The sequence below is a fragment of the Bombina bombina genome, chromosome 9 (assembly GCF_027579735.1).
Source record: "Bombina bombina isolate aBomBom1 chromosome 9, aBomBom1.pri, whole genome shotgun sequence".
NCBI lineage: Eukaryota > Metazoa > Chordata > Amphibia > Anura > Bombinatoridae > Bombina > Bombina bombina.
The window spans coordinates 14,527,876-14,547,875 of NC_069507.1; the positions used below are offsets into that span (position 1 = coordinate 14,527,876).

The 20,000-nt window shown below is 41.9% G+C and overlaps 1 protein-coding gene across 4 annotated transcripts in view; it reads right to left on the minus strand.

The window, feature by feature from the left end:
* Positions 1-20,000, minus strand: part of LOC128639761 (WASH complex subunit 2A) — a 168,471-nt gene that overhangs the window by 134,380 nt on the left and 14,091 nt on the right. For all 4 annotated transcript variants that reach the window (XM_053691892.1, XM_053691890.1, XM_053691891.1 and 1 more), the window contains exons 2-6: positions 10,063-10,227; positions 9,836-9,901; positions 7,312-7,485; positions 6,128-6,221; positions 83-153 (exon numbers count right to left, since the gene is read on the minus strand). In XM_053691892.1, coding sequence (XP_053547867.1) covers positions 83-153; positions 6,128-6,221; positions 7,312-7,485; positions 9,836-9,901; positions 10,063-10,227 — 570 coding nt within the window. The remainder of the gene's footprint in view (positions 1-82; positions 154-6,127; positions 6,222-7,311; positions 7,486-9,835; positions 9,902-10,062; positions 10,228-20,000) is intronic.

Consider the following 20,000-nt stretch of genomic DNA (forward strand, 5'->3'; position numbering starts at 1 on the left):
AGAATTATAACTCATGTAGCTGGAATTGAGGGACATTAAGGCATTGATTAACCTTTTTTGTTTATCACTGACTAATTATTACCTCATCTTTTTCTTCTTCTTCTTCCTCTTCACTATCAATGATACTGCCACGGTCATTGTCCACAGACGTATCTGGTGACAAAAGGGGGAGAAAAACAAAACCTCACTGTGAGCCGTGACTGGATTCTATAATTACCTGACCTTAACGTAATTGTGTTTGCTGTTTAAACGTGTGCACCAATCTCCCCCAATAAATTGTTAGAAACAAATGTGCCTTGCATGCCCTGTTAGACACTTTACAACACCAAAAAAACTCATTAACTATGACACTTTACTGCACCGTTATGTGAAGGGGCGACAGAGGGCCTGATAGTGCCGGTATAGTTCAAAGAAAATTAAAGGGATAAAACCCCCCAAAAAATATTTTGCGATTCAGACAGAGCAAACCATTTAAAAATGAATAAATTCCATTTTACTTCTATTAGCAAATTTGCTTCGTTCCCCTGATTCTGTGTTGAAGAGATACCTAGGTAGCATCTGGTGCACTAAATGACAGGAAATAGTGCTGCCCTCTAGTGCTCTTGCTAATGTATAATATTTTTGCAGACATGTGCACACTCCTGAGCTTACGTTGCCGTTTTCAACAAAGGATACCAAGAGAACAAAGAAAATAAAAAGTTGATTAAAATTGCTGTTCTTTCGGAATCATGAAAGAAAAAAATTGTGATTTCATGTCCCTTTAAGAAGCTAATGGGAGAAGTTAAAGGGACATTAAACACTAAATAAATGTTAGCTAGAATCATGCAAAGAAAAGATTAGTCTCTGAGTAACATGTAGATGTGTTATTTAAAGTTTAATTTATTGTTTAAATATTCATTTAAAAAAGGGTAAAGTTTTAGTGTCTATAAAGCAATGGGAGATGTCTAACAGGAACTGAAAAGCTCACAATATCAGAGTGGAATTACAGGAAAGGGGCACAAAAACGAAATTTATGCTTACCTAATAAATTTCTCTCTCTTTCTTGACCCGATGAGTCCACGGATCATCTAATTACTATTGGGAATATCACCTCCCTTCCCTCCCACCCCAGTCATTCGAGCGAAGCAAAGGAGAAAAAGGAAGCAACAAGGTGCAGAGGTGCCTGAAGTTTATAACATACCAACAACCTGTCTAAAAAACAGGGCGGGCCGTGGACTCACTGTGTCAAGAAATAAATAAATTTATCAGGTAAGCATACATTTTGTTTTCTTTCTAATGACACAATGAGTCCACGGATCATCTAATTACTATTAGGAATCAATACCCAAGCTAGAGTACACAGATAAGGGAGTGACAAGACAGGGAACCTAAACAAAAGGCACCACTGCTTGAAGAACCGCTCCTAAAAGGAGGCCTCAGCCGAGGCAAAAGTATCAAATTTATAGAATTTTGAAAAAGTGTGAAGAGAGGATCAAGTTGCAGCCTTGCAAATCTGTTCCATAGAAGCTTCATTTTTGAATGCCCAGGAAGAGGAAACAGCCCTCGTAGAATGAGCCGTAACTCTCTCAGGAGGCTGCTGTCCAGCAGTTTCATATGCAAAGCAAATGATACTCTTCAGCCACAAAGAAAGAGAAGTAGCCGTAGCTTTCTGCTCCATACGTTTCCCAGAGAATACCACAAACAGAGCAGAAGACTGACGAAAATCCTTAGTCACCTGTAAATAGAATTTTAATGCATGCACCACGTCCAGATTGTGCAAAAGCCGTTCCTTTTGAGAAGAAGGATTAGGACACAAGGAAGGAACAACAATCTCCTGACTAATGTTCCGGTCTGAAACTACTTTAGGGAGAAACCCTAACTTAGTACGCAAAACCACCTTATCCGAATGAAAAATAAGGTAAGAAGACTCATACTGTGATGCCGAGAGCTCTAAAACTCTACGAGTTGATAAAATAGCAACAATAAACAAAAAACTTTCCAAGTTAACAACTTAATATCTAAGGAATGCATAGGCTCAAACGGAGCCCCTTGAAGAACCTTAAGAACTAAATTAAGACTCCAGGGAGGAGTAACTGGCTTGAACACAGGCCTGATCCTGACCAAGGCCTGACAAAAATTGCACGTCTGGAATGTCTGCCAGACGTTTATGTAACAAAATAGACAAGGCAGATATTTGACCCTTTAGGAAACTTGCCGATAAACCCTTCTCCAAACAAAGGAAGAATGTAACGAATAGTTTCCATCTTGAAGGACGGCACTCTAAGCAATTTGTTTAGACTGTTGAAATCTAAAATTGGTCTGAAGGTTCCCTCCTTTTTGGGAACCACGAACAGATTGGAATAGAACCCCAGACCCCGTTCCTGCATCAGAACAGGAACTATCACTCCCAGGTCGGAGAGGTCCCGAACAAAGTGTAAGAACGCCTCTCTTTGTCTAGTCTAAAGATAATCTTGAAAGCAGAAACCTACCCCTGGGAGGAAAGGTCTTGAACTCTAGTTTGTATCCCTGGGACAAAATGTCCACCACCCAGGGATCCTGAACATCTTGAACCCAAGCCTGAGTGAAGAAGGAAAGTCTGCCCCCCACAAGATCCGCTCCCGGATTGGGGGCAGGCCCTTCATGCGGTTTTTTATTCAATAGCAGGCTTTTTGGATTGTTTTCCCTTGTTCCAAGACTGATTGGGCCTCCAGGAAGGCTTGGACTGCTCCTGCTTGGAAGAGGGAGAGGAAGGATTTCCCTTGAAATTTTCAAAGGAACGAAAATTACTCTGACGTCCCTTTTGTTTATTTCTCTTATCCTGAGGGAGGAAATGGCCCTTTCCTCCAGTAATGTCAGAAATTATTAACGTCAAACCCGGCCCAAACAAGGTCTTTCCCTTGTAAGGAATCGCCAAAAGTTTAGACTTAGATGATACATCCGCAGATCAAGATTTTAACCATAAAGCTCTGCGGGCCAATACGGCAAGACCAGAAATCTTAGCTCCCAGCTTAATAACCTGAAGGGAAGCATCTGTGATAAAGGAGTTGGCCAACTTAAGGGCCTTTATCCTATCCTGGATTTCTTTGAGGGGAGTGTCTGTCCGAATAGAATCGGACAACGCGTCAAACCAGTATGCTGCTGCACTAGTGACATTAGCAATACAAACCGCAGGTTGCCATTGTAAACCCTGGTGTACATACATTTTCTTGAGCAACCCCTCTAACTTCTTATCCATAGGATCCTTAAAGGAACAACTATCCTCTATGGGAATAGTTGTTCTCTTGGCTAGCGTGGAAATTGCCCATTCCCCTTTGGGTACCATCTGCCAAGACTCTATGATAGAGTCTGCCATAGGAAACATCTTTTTAAATATAGGAGATGGAGAAAAAGGGATACCCGGTCTCTCCCATTCCATAGTAATAATCTCTGTAGCCCTATCTGGTACAGAAAATACCTCCACCATGGAGGGCACGTCAAAATACTTGTTTAGTTTACTAGACTTCTTAGGATTGACTACGACAGTAGTGTCTGAGTCATCAAGGGTAGCTAAAACCTCCTTTAGCATGGATATGTAGAACGAGTTATTTTTCCTAGAAAAGTATGGTTTTTATAAAAAACAAAAACTTGAATTCTTCCATAATATGCAATTTTACTGGGAACAGTACAAATCCTCCATTTAACCCCCTTGACATAGGTGACCAAGTATGGGAACCCTCCGTCCATCCATCCAACTCTAAGTCTATCTATGCTCTTTGTTCATATGATTTAGGAAGCAAATTACACTATTTATAATCTGGAAAGAAGACTCTGGATATTATTAGAATCTGGAAGCATTGACCAAAAAGTTTATTATGTTATATCATTTATTTTGTTTTATTTGTTAGTTTTCCATTATCACTATTATTACTAATATTACTGTTTTTTGATATCACTGAAGGATGCATTTTCTTTTATTGCTTGTATCCTTGTAATTGTTGAAAAACCTAATAAAAACATCAATAAAAAAAAAAAAATACCTCCTTTAGTAACAAACAGAGGTGCTCAAGCTGAAACCTGAAAGAAACAACTTCAGTATCAGTTAAAGGTATAACACTGAGTCTGAGATTTCACCCTCAGATGCTACCGAAGTATCCTCCTCTTCAGATTTCTGGGAAGAAACATTCGGATTAGCCACTACTGTGTCAGCAACCTTATTCACTGATTGATTATATTTCCTCTTGCGCTTTTCCTGTAGCATGGGAAAAGCAGACAATGCATCAGATACCGCTGATGACATTAGGGAAGCGATGTCTTGCAAGGTAACTCCAGGGGGAGAAATAGAGGAAGCGAAGGGCACTGGCTGTATGGACACTACATTTTGGGACGCTTGAGGAGAAAGCTGCGGTATATCTTGAACATTGTCAGAAGACTACTGAACAGTATATGCCTTAGAAAATGTTGGCTCAGGAAAAAGTCTATCCCTGTAATGTAAAGTTCTCTCAATACATGAGGAACAGAAAGGGATTGGTGGTTCTACATTAGCATAAAAACATACAGAACAAGTAGCATCTTGCAGGGTTTCTTGGTCCATCTATATTCACCAATAAACAGACAACTGATATTTAAATCAGAAAATACCCCCAAAAACAAAACATTTGTTACTGTTCCTTTAATTTTTAAACGAACAAAATAGCCGTTTTATTTTTCTGCTATTAAAATTACACCTTAGACCCCAAAATAACTTCCAGACAACTCTACACCTCAGCTTAGCGTTGCTGAGGTGCTTACCTGCCTGCTAACGAAGTAAATACTTTGTAACTGATCCGGACTCAACTCTATGAACACTGCAGTATGTAACTGCAACGCTGCTGAATCTGTGACGCAGCTGAATTTCCCTCTGGAGACACAGGAAGTGACAAACAGCGCAATAGGAACTGCCGCCATATCCAACTCCGCCCATTGTGGGCGTAACCTGAAACCTCCCGATCGGCTAAATCAATTATTACAGCCGTCGGGAGTAAAGTATAAAAAACATACACCACCAAGAGCCAGATTCTCCTCATCCCCAGTGCCTGCTCTGCTGCCCTTAAACAATATTCCCCTGTCATAGGAATGTAACTTGTCCCAATGAAAGTAAAAGTGCTATCCTTTTTCTCTGCATGTCCCAGAAAAATATAAAAAGTTAGCACTTACCTTAATACTTCTGCCAGGCAGCACGGCAGCTCACTAGGTTTGGGAGGCCAGTTCCCTCACATGGATCTGTGGGTAGAAACAAAGACTGAGTAATCTTACTCAGGCTTGCATGGTTAGGGCAGCATAAATACATGGGAGCCGCAGTGAGGATTGTACCCCACAAGTTCACATTGCTTTAAAGCCACCACTGCTTTACTGAAGAGACTGATATGGACTACAGCTACACCCAAGAGCAAAGCAGAACAATTTTGCACTGCTTAAAAAATAATAAAATCTTGCTTGAAGAATCTTTTCCTAACACCTAACTTTACCATTTCCTTGCTCTAACATAGGCAACGAGAATGATTGGGGTTGGAGGGAAGGGAGGTGATATTTAACAGCTTTGCTGTGGTGGTCTTTGCCGCCTCCTGCTGGGCAGGACTGATATTCCCAACAGTAATTAATGATGATCCGTGGACTCATCGTGTCATTAGAAATAAATGAGTATATATATATATATATATATATATATATATATATATATATAAAGTATTTTGCAGAGTTAACGTAGGCAAAGAGAATGATTGGGGTTGGAGGGAAGGGAGGTGATATTTAACAGCTTTACTGTGGTGCTCTTTGCCGCCTCCTGCTGGGCAGGAGTGATATTCCCAACAGTAATTAATGATGATCCGTGGACTCATCGTGTCATTAGAAATAAATAAATAATGAGTATATATAAAGTATATTGCAGTTTTTTTTAAATATACGATTTATCATTTTATATTATCATCTCAGAGTGTTTAATGTCCCTTTAAGGAATGTGTTCATACTGACTAAACTGATTATGCTTCAGCTCTTCTCATAAATTTCTTCTGTGCAAGAACAAAACACAAAATGCTGCAGCTGAAATATCTCTGTATCTCCTACTCAAATTGCTTTATTTTCACATTAATGTTAAACCTCTACATAACTGCAACCAAGCAGAGACCACACCTACCTTCACTGGACAGATCCCCAAGGCCCACGTCCTCCTGTTGCATAAAGAGCTGGGAGCCAATAAGGTAAGGAAGTGGTCTATCTATGTACAGATCCTGCAACAAAACCAGGACACATGGCTCAGCTTTATATGACCTATACAACAGTAGGCAACACCCCAGACAGTAGCCAAGTGTTCCTCAAACCCCAGACAGTAGCCAAGTGTTCCTCAAACCCCAGACAGTAGCTGTTCCTTATACTCCAGACAGTAGCTAAGTGTTCCTTATACTCCAGACAGTAGCTAAGTGTTCCTTATACTCCAGACAGTAGCTAAGTGTTCCTTATACTCCAGACAGTAGCTAAGTGTTCCTTATACTCCAGACAGTAGCTAAGTGTTCCTTATACTCCAGACAGTAGCTAAGTGTTCCTTATACTCCAGACAGTAGCTAAGTGTTCCTTATACTCCAGACAGTAGCTAAGTGTTCCTTATACTCCAGACAGTAGCTAAGTGTTCCTTATACTCCAGACTGTAGCTAAGTGATCCTTATACTCCAGACTGTAGCCAAGTGATCCTTAAACTCCAGACTGTAGCCAAGTGTTCCTTAAACTCCAGACTGTAGCCAAGTGTTCCTTAAACTCCAGACTGTAGCCAAGTGTTCCTTAAACTCCAGACTGTAGCCAAGTGTTCCTTAAACTCCAGACTGTAGCTAAGTGTTCCTTATACTCCAGACTGTAGCTAAGTGTTCCTTATACTCCAGACTGTAGCTAAGTGTTCCTTATACTCCAGACTGTAGCTAAGTGTTCCTTATACTCCAGACTGTAGCTAAGTGTTCCTTATACTCCAGACTGTAGCTAAGTGTTCCTTATACTCCAGACTGTAGCTATGTGTTCCTCAAACCCCAGACAGTAGCTAAGTGTTCCTTAAACTCCAGACAGTAGCTAAGTGTTCCTCAAACCCCAGACAGTAGCTAAGTGTTCCTTAAACTCCAGACTGTAGCCAAGTGTTCCTTAAAACATGAAGTGTGCTAGGATTCTTAGCACGCCCATTATTTAGCCCTCACTCTGCGACTAACATTAAATAGAAGCCATATGGCTCCTTTAGTCAAGAGCAGCACAATCTGTTCTTTTTAGCATGAAACCCACTTACCAGACAAATGAGCAGAAGACAAGGTGCAGACGCCACTTTAATTTATATGAGGAAATTACCTTTGGCTCTAAAATAAGTTCTGTCCGCTCATTAACCTCCTCCTCTTCTGAATCTGAATTTCCTGCCTTGATGTCTAGCTGCTCAAATGCACTTTCCAGGACTTGTAAACCATAATTAACGGCCTCCTGCACTTTTGGAATCAGCTCTGCTTCTTTCTGCTCACGGGTTTTCTCCTATTAAAAAAAAACAAAAAAGACAACATTGTAAAATACATGCAGGCATCTGGTGAGTTATTACAACAACCATAAACACAAAACACATGGACTGACGATAACGTACACTTGTGTAGCACTCACATTCCTTAAAGGCCTATTGGGCAGATTAGTAGAAAAGTGAGGGGGAGGAGGAGGAGTTTGGGATTAAAATATAATCTTTTATTGGATTAATTAAAAAAAAGTTCACATACACAAAAAAACAACTTTAAAAACACAGGGAGATGGTGGGTAATATGTATCTCGAGATACACAACAGTTTATTCAACATCAGTGGAAATTATGTATAAAAAACCTGGCCTAGGATGCTGATATTAATCCATAGTCAGGATATATATATCATGAACACTGATGAATTAGCCCTAAGGGGCTCTAAGGGAGGTTGGCTCTGGTCTCCGCATAGAATGTTAGAGAAATGGTTAAGTATAGTATATATATATATATCTTATAATAGTAACATAATATAGAGTTGCTGTATCTCTATTCATTTTGTCAATATCCTGACTATGTAACAGATATACAATTTAACGAGCTGCAGTTAGACTTATCGCTATTTATAGTTATCTGTATGACTCCTATTATCATGAGAGTATGCTTAATAGTTACATTTGTGTGTATATACACTTTAAGAATATTCAGAGCATACGTCTTATCTATGTAAGAGATGCTTATATAGTAGGATTCAGCTATTGCTGATCTTTATAAAGAGATTTGTGCAGCTTTCAAATAGTTACAAAATATACCATACATCGCGTGACTATCATCACTAATAATACACTGTTGGATATCTTAGATTTATACACTGTTTAACAGATCAAGTAGCTAGATAATGTCAAAGGTCTGAAACGTATTACAGTTCTTATTGATTGCCTTTTTTTTTAGTAACCGCTTGTGTAATAGATTACTAAAATAAGGTTTAATGTATGCTCATATTTACATGCGCTCACATCCGCAGCATGTTTCAGAGGGTAGACTATTTGTGGATATGAAAATAGTTCATCTATTCATTTAGATTACTATAATAAGATCATTTTAATTAGTGGAGTAGTACAGACTCAGAGTAATATTTGGAACAATAGCTGCCCTCTAATCTTTACTCTTAGGATAATATATAATATGCTGTATACATATGCATTTATATCCAAAGTAAGTGCACCGAGACCTTATCAAAAAGTATAGGCTACAGAGGAAAATGATATACTAAGATATCAGTAATGAAGTTACAGGCTTGTTCTCCTGATATGTGCCTTTGAAACGGCTAATGATCAGTTTAAAATGTGGTCATATTATTTAGATAGTGGCGCTCTGTGTTATAAGTCACAGTGCAACTCAGGTTAATACTATAAGTATGTTACGGTTGCTGACATACACCCACTACATTGATACCATATATCCGTAATAAACCTTCCAATATGAGCTTGCAACAGCTGTTGATTAGCTCAAATAAAGTAAACAGCGGTTACTGATGCAAGCTAAATACTTTTAGCATTACGATAAGTTATAAATGATCAAACACGCGGCCGCAAACATCCACAGCGTGTAGTCATTGGAATTATACCAGAAACCGCTAGTAATAATAGCCACCATTTTATCCCTGCAAGTTTAAAAAAAATGCTTATAGCATAGAAATGAGCTGGTCCCTGACAGGTTTCGCCACATATGGCTTTATCAAAGGGTCTATACACAAGCAGTTTATACAGCACCATTAGATTTATATCACATGAGAGAAACAGGACACTGTCAAGGAACCGTAAGGATAACGAGTTTTTTTTTAAGGTTAAAATTGATTGGTAAAATGACTGCACATAGTGGACTGTAACTCATTTTAAAAACACTTCAGCAAATATCCTCTGCACCTAAAACAAAAGATAGAAATTAAATTTAAAGTGATGGTAAATCCTTTTGTTTCAAAAACACTAGAATTTACCATCACTAAAAATAAATGAGACTTTCAGTCATCACTTTATAAAAAATTGTGCTAAACGTACCCATCCTGTGCCGCGGGCTACTCGCTGACCTCAGCGGCTTCGGCGACTCACAGCCCATTGCTTCTTTTTCAACGAGGTGAAGTTTCCACCTCTAAACCAATAGCCGTGCTAGTCATATGGCACTGTTCTGTAAGCTAGCATGGCTTTTGGTTTAGAGGTGGAAATGTCAACTCAGAGCACTGCGTCGTGGGTTTAGTGAGGAGGCTGAGACACAGAAAGGGTAAATTTAGCACAGTTTTATAAAGTGATCACTGAAAATCCTATTTATTTTTAATGATGTACAATTTACAATCACTTTAACGGCATGAGGTCAGGAGACATACCGGCTCCGGCTTATCTCCCGGATCTGATTTCACGATGTGCTCTTCAATTTCTTCATCATAAACTCTCTACAGAATAAAAATGAACACAAGCATTAAAAACAAGAATACCAGCTGGGAAAATCATCTTCAACCTTTAAATATAATGATACAAAAGTAAAAAAGGTTTGAGATTGATGGACAATGTAGATCAGCAATAACCAATTTCTCTGTAAGATCAGACTACTTACATTTTCAATGAACTGTGTATTTGACAACATAAGAAAGTCATTGAAGACATTGTGAAGCCGACAATCTGCAGCTTTTGCATCACGAACCAGCCCATCCAGCTGCTTCTCAATATCATGTGTCCTTGATATGGTTTGCTGTGAGAATTCGCGGAGGAAATTCAGGAGCTAACACAAAACAGAACAAAAGGCTTACTCTGTGCATCAGAAACTTGCTAACTGTGTAATATCACCAATACTCACACAGTGTCTATACACACACACAGCATCCGAACCCCTGCTTACTGTACGTAATATCACCAATACTCACACAGTGTCTATATGCACACACAGCACCAGAACCCCTGCTAACTGTACGTAATATCACCAATACTCACACAGTGTCTATACACACACACAGCATCCGAACCCCTGCTTACTGTACGTAATATCACCAATACTCACACAGTGTCTATACACACACAGCATCCGAACCCCTGCTTACTGTACGTTATATCACCAATACTCACACAGTGTCTATACGCACACATAGCATCCGAACCCCTGCTTACTGTACGTTATATCACCAATACTCACACAGTGTCTATATAGACGCACACATAGCACCAGAACCCCTGCTAACTGTACGTTATATCACCAATACTCACACAGTGTCTATACGCACACATAGCACCAGAACCCCTGCTAACTGTACGTTATATCACCAATACTCACACAGTGTCTATACGCACACATAGCATCCGAACCCCTGCTAACTGTACGTAATATCACCAATACTCACACAGTGTCTATACGCACACACACAGCATCCGAACCCCTGCTAACTGTACGTAATATCACCAATACTCACACAGTGTCTATACACACACACACAGCATCCGAACCCCTGCTAACTGTACGTAATATCACCAATACTCACACAGTGTCTATACGCACACAGCATCCGAACCCCTGCTAACTGTACGTAATATCACCAATACTCACACAGTGTCTATACGCACACAGCATCCGAACCCCTGCTAACTGTACGTAATATCACCAATACTCACACAGTGTCTATACGCACACACAGCATCCGAACCCCTGCTAACTGTACGTAATATCACCAATACTCACACAGTGTCTATACGCACACACAGCATCCGAACCCCTGCTAACTGTACGTAATATCACCAATACTCACACAGTGTCTATACGCACACACAGCATCCGAACCCCTGCTAACTGTACGTTATATCACCAATACTCACACAGTGTCTATAGACGCACACAGCACCAGAACCCCTGCTTACTGTACGTTATATCACCAATACTCACACAGTGTCTATACGCACACACAGCATCCGAACCCCTGCTAACTGTACGTAATATCACCAATACTCACACAGTGTCTATACACACACAGAACCCCTGCTAACTGTACGTAATATCACCAATACTCACAGTGTCTATACACACACACAGCATCCGAACCCCTGCTTACTGTACGTTATATCACCAATACTCACACAGTGTCTATACACACACACAGCATCCGAACCCCTGCTAACTGTACGTAATATCACCAATACTCACACAGTGTCTATACGCACACAGCATCCGAACCCCTGCTAACTGTACATAATATCACCAATACTCACACAGTGTCTATACGCACACAGCATCCGAACCCCTGCTTACTGTACGTAATATCACCAATACTCACACAGTGTCTATAGACGCACACATAGCACCAGAACCCCTGCTAACTGTACGCAATATCACCAATACTCACACAGCGTCTATACGCACACATAGCACCAGAACCCCTGCTAACTGTACGCAATATCACCAATACTCACACAGTGTCTATACGCACACACAGCATCCGAACCCCTGCTTACTGTACGCAATATCACCAATACTCACACAGTGTCTATATGCACACACAGCATCCGAACCCCTGCTTCCTGTACGTTATATCACCAATACTCACACAGTGTCTATACGCACACAGAACCCCTGCTAACTGTACGTAATATCACCAATACTCACACAGTGTCTATACGCACACACAGCATCCGAACCCCTGCTAACTGTACGTTATATCACCAATACTCACACAGCGTCTATACGCACACATAGCACCAGAACCCCTGCTAACTGTACGCAATATCACCAATACTCACACAGCGTCTATACGCACACACAGCATCCGAACCCCTGCTAACTGTACGTAATATCACCAATACTCACTCAGCGTCTATACGCACACATAGCACCAGAACCCCTGCTAACTGTACGTTATATCACCAATACTCACACAGTGTCTATACGCACACACAGCATCCGAACCCCTGCTAACTGTACGTTATATCACCAATACTCACACAGCGTCTATACGCACACATAGCACCAGAACCCCTGCTAACTGTACGTTATATCACCAATACTCACAGTGTCTATATGCACACACAGCATCCGAACCCCTGCTAACTGTACGTTATATCACCAATACTCACACAGCGTCTATACGCACACATAGCACCAGAACCCCTGCTAACTGTACGTTATATCACCAATAATCACACAGCGTCTATACGCACACATAGCACCAGAACCCCTGCTAACTGTACGCAATATCACCAATACTCACACAGTGTCTATACGCACACACAGCATCCAAACCCCTGCTAACTGTACGTAATATCACCAATACTCACACAGTGTCTATACACACACACACAGCATCCGAACCCCTGCTAACTGTACGTAATATCACCAATACTCACACAGTGTCTATACACACACAGCATCCGAACCCCTGCTAACTGTACGTAATATCACCAATACTCACACAGTGTCTATAGACGCACACATAGCACCAGAAACCCTGCTAACTGTACGTAATATCACCAATACTCACACAGCGTCTATACGCACACATAGCACCAGAACCCCTGCTAACTGTACGCAATATCACCAATACTCACACAGTGTCTATAGACGCACACATAGCACCAGAACCCCTGCTAACTGTACGTTATATCACCAATACTCACACAGTGTCTATACGCACACACAGCATCCGAACCCCTGCTTACTGTACGTAATATCACCAATACTCACACAGTGTCTATACGCACACACAGCATCCGAACCCCTGCTTACTGTACGTAATATCACCAATACTCACACAGTGTCTATACGCACACATATAGCACCAGAACCCCTGCTTACTGTACGCAATATCACCAATACTCACACAGTGTCTATATGCACACATAGCACCAGAACCCCTGCTAACTGTACGTAATATCACCAATACTCACAGTGTCTATACGCACACATATAGCACCAGAAACCCCTGCTGACTGTATGTTATATCACCAATACTCACACAGTGTCTATACACACACACACATAGCACCAGAACCCCTGCTAACTGTACATAATATCACCAATACTCACACAGTGTCTATACGCACACAGAACCCCTGCTAACTGTACGTAATATCACCAATACTCACACAGTGTCTATACGCACACACAGCATCCGAACCCCTGCTAACTGTACGTTATATCACCAATACTCACACAGCGTCTATACGCACACATAGCACCAGAACCCCTGCTAACTGTACGCAATATCACCAATACTCACACAGCGTCTATACGCACACACAGCATCCGAACCCCTGCTAACTGTACGTAATATCACCAATACTCACTCAGCGTCTATACGCACACATAGCACCAGAACCCCTGCTAACTGTACGTTATATCACCAATACTCACACAGTGTCTATACGCACACACAGCATCCGAACCCCTGCTAACTGTACGTAATATCACCAATACTCACACAGCGTCTATACGCACACATATAGCACCAGAAACCCTGCTAACTGTACGCAATATCACCAATACTCACACGGTGTCTATACGCACACACACATAGCACCAGAACCCCTGCTAACTGTACGCAATATCACCAATACTCACACAGTGTCTATACGCACACATAGCATCCGAACCCCTGCTTACTGTACGTAATATCACCAATACTCACACAGTGTCTATATGCGCACACAGCATCCGAACCCCTGCTTACTGTACGTTATATCACCAATACTCACACAGTGTCTATACACACATATAGCACCCGAACCCCTGCTAACTGTACGTAATATCACCAATACTCACACAGTGTCTATACGCACACATAGCACCAGAACCCCTGCTAACTGTACGTTATATCACCAATACTCACACAGTGTCTATACGCACACATAGCACCAGAACCCCTGCTAACTGTACGTTATATCACCAATACTCACACAGTGTCTATACGCACATATAGCACCAGAACCCCTGCTAACTGTACGTTATATCACCAATACTCAGTGTCTATAGACGCACAGAACCCCTGCTAACTGTACGTTATATCACCAATACTCACACAGTGTCAATACGCACACATAGCACCAGAACCCCTGCTAACTGTACGTTATATCACCAATACTCACACAGTGTCTATATGCACACATAGCACCAGAACCCCTGCTAACTGTACGTAATATCACCAATACTCACACAGTGTCTATACGCACACACAGCATCCGAACCCCTGCTTACTGTACGTAATATCACCAATACTCACACAGTGTCTATACGCACACATAGCACCGAACCCCTGCTTACTGTACGTTATATCACCAATACTCACACAGCGTCTATACGCACACACACATAGCACCAGAACCCCTGCTAACTGTACTCAATATCACCAATACTCACACAGTGTCTATACGCACACATATAGCACCAGAACCCCTGCTAACTGTACGTAATATCACCAATACTCACAGTGTCTATACGCACACATAGCATCCGAACCCCTGCTTACTGTACGTAATATCACCAATACTCACAGAGTGTCTATACGCACACATAGCACCAGAACCCCTGCTAACTGTACGTAATATCACCAATACTCACACAGCGTCTATACGCACACATAGTACCAGAACCCCTGCTTACTGTACGTTATATCACCAATACTCACACAGTGTCTATACGCACACACACATAGCACCAGAACCCCTGCTAACTGTACTCAATATCACCAATACTCACACAGTGTCTATACGCACACATATAGCACCAGAACCCCTGCTAACTGTACGTAATATCACCAATACTCAGTGTCTATACGCACACATAGCATCCGAACCCCTGCTTACTGTACGTAATATCACCAATACTCACACAGTGTCTATACGCACACATAGCACCAGAACCCCTGCTAACTGTACGTAATATCACCAATACTCACACAGTGTCTATATGCACACACAGCACCAGAACCCCTGCTAACTGTACGTAATATCACCAATACTCACACAGTGTCTATAGACGCTCACAGCACCAGAACCCCTGCTAACTGTACGTAATATCACCAATACTCACACAGTGTCTATAGACGCACACAGCACCAGAACCCCTGCTAACTGTACGTAATATCACCAATACTCACACAGTGTCTATAGACGCTCACATAGCACCAGAACCCTGCTAACTGTACGTTATATCACCAATATTCACAGTGTCTATATGCACACATAGCACCAGATTCCCTGCTAACTGTACGTTATATCACCAATACTCACACTGTGTCTATACGCACACATAGCACCAGAACCCCTGCTAACTGTACGTTATATCACCAATACTCACACTGTGTCTATACGCACACATAGCACCAGAACCCCTGCTAACTGTATGTTATATCACCAATACTCACACAGTGTCTATACGCGCACAGAACCCCTGCTTACTGTACGTAACATCACCAATACTCACAGTGTCTATACGCACACATAGCACCAGAACCCCTGCTAACTGTACGTTATATCACCAATACTCACACAGTGTCTATACGCACACAGCACCAGAACCCCTACTAACTGTACGTAATATCACCAATACTCACACAGTGTCTATAGACGCACACATAGCACCAGAACCCCTGCTAACTGTACGTTATATCACCAATACTCACACAGTGTCTATAGACGCACACATAGCACCAGAAACCCTGCTAACTATATAATAATATCACCAATACTCAGTGTCTATACACGCACAGAAACCCTGCTTATTTTACGTAATATCACCAATACTCACAAATTGTCTACACGCGCACATAGCACCAGATCCCCTGCTAACTGTATGTTATATCACCAATACTCACACAGTGTCTATATGCGCACACAGCACCAGAACCCCTGCTTACTGTACGTAACATCACCAATACTCACACAGTGTCTATACGCACACAGCATCCGAACCACTGCTTACTGTACGCAATATCACCAATACTCACACAGTGTCTATATGCACACATATAGCACCAGAACCCCTGCTAACTGTACGTTATATCACCAATACTAACACAGTGTCTATACGCACACATATAGCACCAGAACCCCTGCTAACTGTACGTTATATCACCAATACTCACACAGTGTCTATACGCGCACAGAACCCCTGCTAACTGTACGTAATATCACCAATACTCACACAGTGTCTATATGCGCACACAGCACCAGAACCCCTGCTAACTGTACGTAATATCACCAATACTCACACAGTGTCTATACGCACACATATAGCACCAGAACCCCTGCTAACTGTACGTAATATCACCAATACTCACACACTGTCTATACACACAGCACCAGAACCCCTGCTAACTGTACGTAATATCACCAATACTCACACAGTGTCTATACGCACACACAGCATCCAAACCCCTGCTTACTGTACGTAATATCACCAATACTCACACAGTGTCTATACGCACACATATAGCACCAGAAACACTGCTAACTGTACGTAATATCACCAATATTCACACAGTGTCTATACGCACACATAGCACCAGAACCCCTGCTAACTGTACGTAATATCACCAATACTCACACAGTGTCTATACGCACACATAGCACCAGAACCCCTGCTAACTGTACGTAATATCACCAATACTCACACAGTGTCTATACGCACACATATAGCACCAGAACCCCTGCTAACTGTACGTAATATCACCAATACTCACACAGTGTCTATACGCACACATAGCACCCGAACCCCTGCTAACTGTACGTAATATCACCAATACTCACACAGTGTCTATACGCACACACACAGCATCCGAACCCCTGCTTACTGTACGTAATATCACCAATACTCACACAGTGTCTATACGCACACATATAGCACCAGAACCCCTGCTAACTGTACGTAATATCACCAATACTCACACAGTGTCTATACGCACACATATAGCACCAGAAACACTGCTAACTGTACGTAATATCACCAATACTCACACAGTGTCTATACGCACACATAGCATCCGAACCCCTGCTTACTGTACGTAATATCACCAATACTCACACAGTGTCTATATGCGCACACAGCATCCGAACCCCTGCTTACTGTACGTTATATCACCAATACTCACACAGTGTCTATACACACATATAGCACCCGAACCCCTGCTAACTGTACGTAATATCACCAATACTCACACAGTGTCTATACGCACACATAGCACCAGAACCCCTGCTAACTGTACGTTATATCACCAATACTCACACAGTGTCTATACGCACACATAGCACCAGAACCCCTGCTAACTGTACGTTATATCACCAATACTCACACAGTGTCTATACGCACATATAGCACCAGAACCCCTGCTAACTGTACGTTATATCACCAATACTCAGTGTCTATAGACGCACAGAACCCCTGCTAACTGTACGTTATATCACCAATACTCACACAGTGTCAATACGCACACATAGCACCAGAACCCCTGCTAACTGTACGTTATATCACCAATACTCACACAGTGTCTATATGCACACATAGCACCAGAACCCCTGCTAACTGTACGTAATATCACCAATACTCACACAGTGTCTATACGCACACACAGCATCCGAACCCCTGCTTACTGTACGTAATATCACCAATACTCACACAGTGTCTATACGCACACATAGCACCGAACCCCTGCTTACTGTACGTTATATCACCAATACTCACACAGCGTCTATACGCACACACACATAGCACCAGAACCCCTGCTAACTGTACTCAATATCACCAATACTCACACAGTGTCTATACGCACACATATAGCACCAGAACCCCTGCTAACTGTACGTAATATCACCAATACTCACAGTGTCTATACGCACACATAGCATCCGAACCCCTGCTTACTGTACGTAATATCACCAATACTCACAGAGTGTCTATACGCACACATAGCACCAGAACCCCTGCTAACTGTACGTAATATCACCAATACTCACACAGCGTCTATACGCACACATAGTACCAGAACCCCTGCTTACTGTACGTTATATCACCAATACTCACACAGTGTCTATACGCACACACACATAGCACCAGAACCCCTGCTAACTGTACTCAATATCACCAATACTCACACAGTGTCTATACGCACACATATAGCACCAGAACCCCTGCTAACTGTACGTAATATCACCAATACTCAGTGTCTATACGCACACATAGCATCCGAACCCCTGCTTACTGTACGTAATATCACCAATACTCACACAGTGTCTATACGCACACATAGCACCAGAACCCCTGCTAACTGTACGTAATATCACCAATACTCACACAGTGTCTATATGCACACACAGCACCAGAACCCCTGCTAACTGTACGTAATATCACCAATACTCACACAGTGTCTATAGACGCTCACAGCACCAGAACCCCTGCTAACTGTACGTAATATCACCAATACTCACACAGTGTCTATAGACGCACACAGCACCAGAACCCCTGCTAACTGTACGTAATATCACCAATACTCACACAGTGTCTATAGACGCTCACATAGCACCAGAACCCTGCTAACTGTACGTTATATCACCAATATTCACAGTGTCTATATGCACACATAGCACCAGATTCCCTGCTAACTGTACGTTATATCACCAATACTCACACTGTGTCTATACGCACACATAGCACCAGAACCCCTGCTAACTGTACGTTATATCACCAATACTCACACTGTGTCTATACGCACACATAGCACCAGAACCCCTGCTAACTGTATGTTATATCACCAATACTCACACAGTGTCTATACGCGCACAGAACCCCTGCTTACTGTACGTAACATCACCAATACTCACAGTGTCTATACGCACACATAGCACCAGAACCCCTGCTAACTGTACGTTATATCACCAATACTCACACAGTGTCTATACGCACACAGCACCAGAACCCCTACTAACTGTACGTAATATCACCAATACTCACACAGTGTCTATAGACGCACACATAGCACCAGAACCCCTGCTAACTGTACGTTATATCACCAATACTCACACAGTGTCTATAGACGCACACATAGCACCAGAAACCCTGCTAACTATATAATAATATCACCAATACTCAGTGTCTATACACGCACAGAAACCCTGCTTATTTTACGTAATATCACCAATACTCACAAATTGTCTACACGCGCACATAGCACCAGATCCCCTGCTAACTGTATGTTATATCACCAATACTCACACAGTGTCTATATGCGCACACAGCACCAGAACCCCTGCTTACTGTACGTAACATCACCAATACTCACACAGTGTCTATACGCACACAGCATCCGAACCACTGCTTACTGTACGCAATATCACCAATACTCACACAGTGTCTATATGCACACATATAGCACCAGAACCCCTGCTAACTGTACGTTATATCACCAATACTAACACAGTGTCTATACGCACACATATAGCACCAGAACCCCTGCTAACTGTACGTTATATCACCAATACTCACACAGTGTCTATACGCGCACAGAACCCCTGCTAACTGTACGTAAT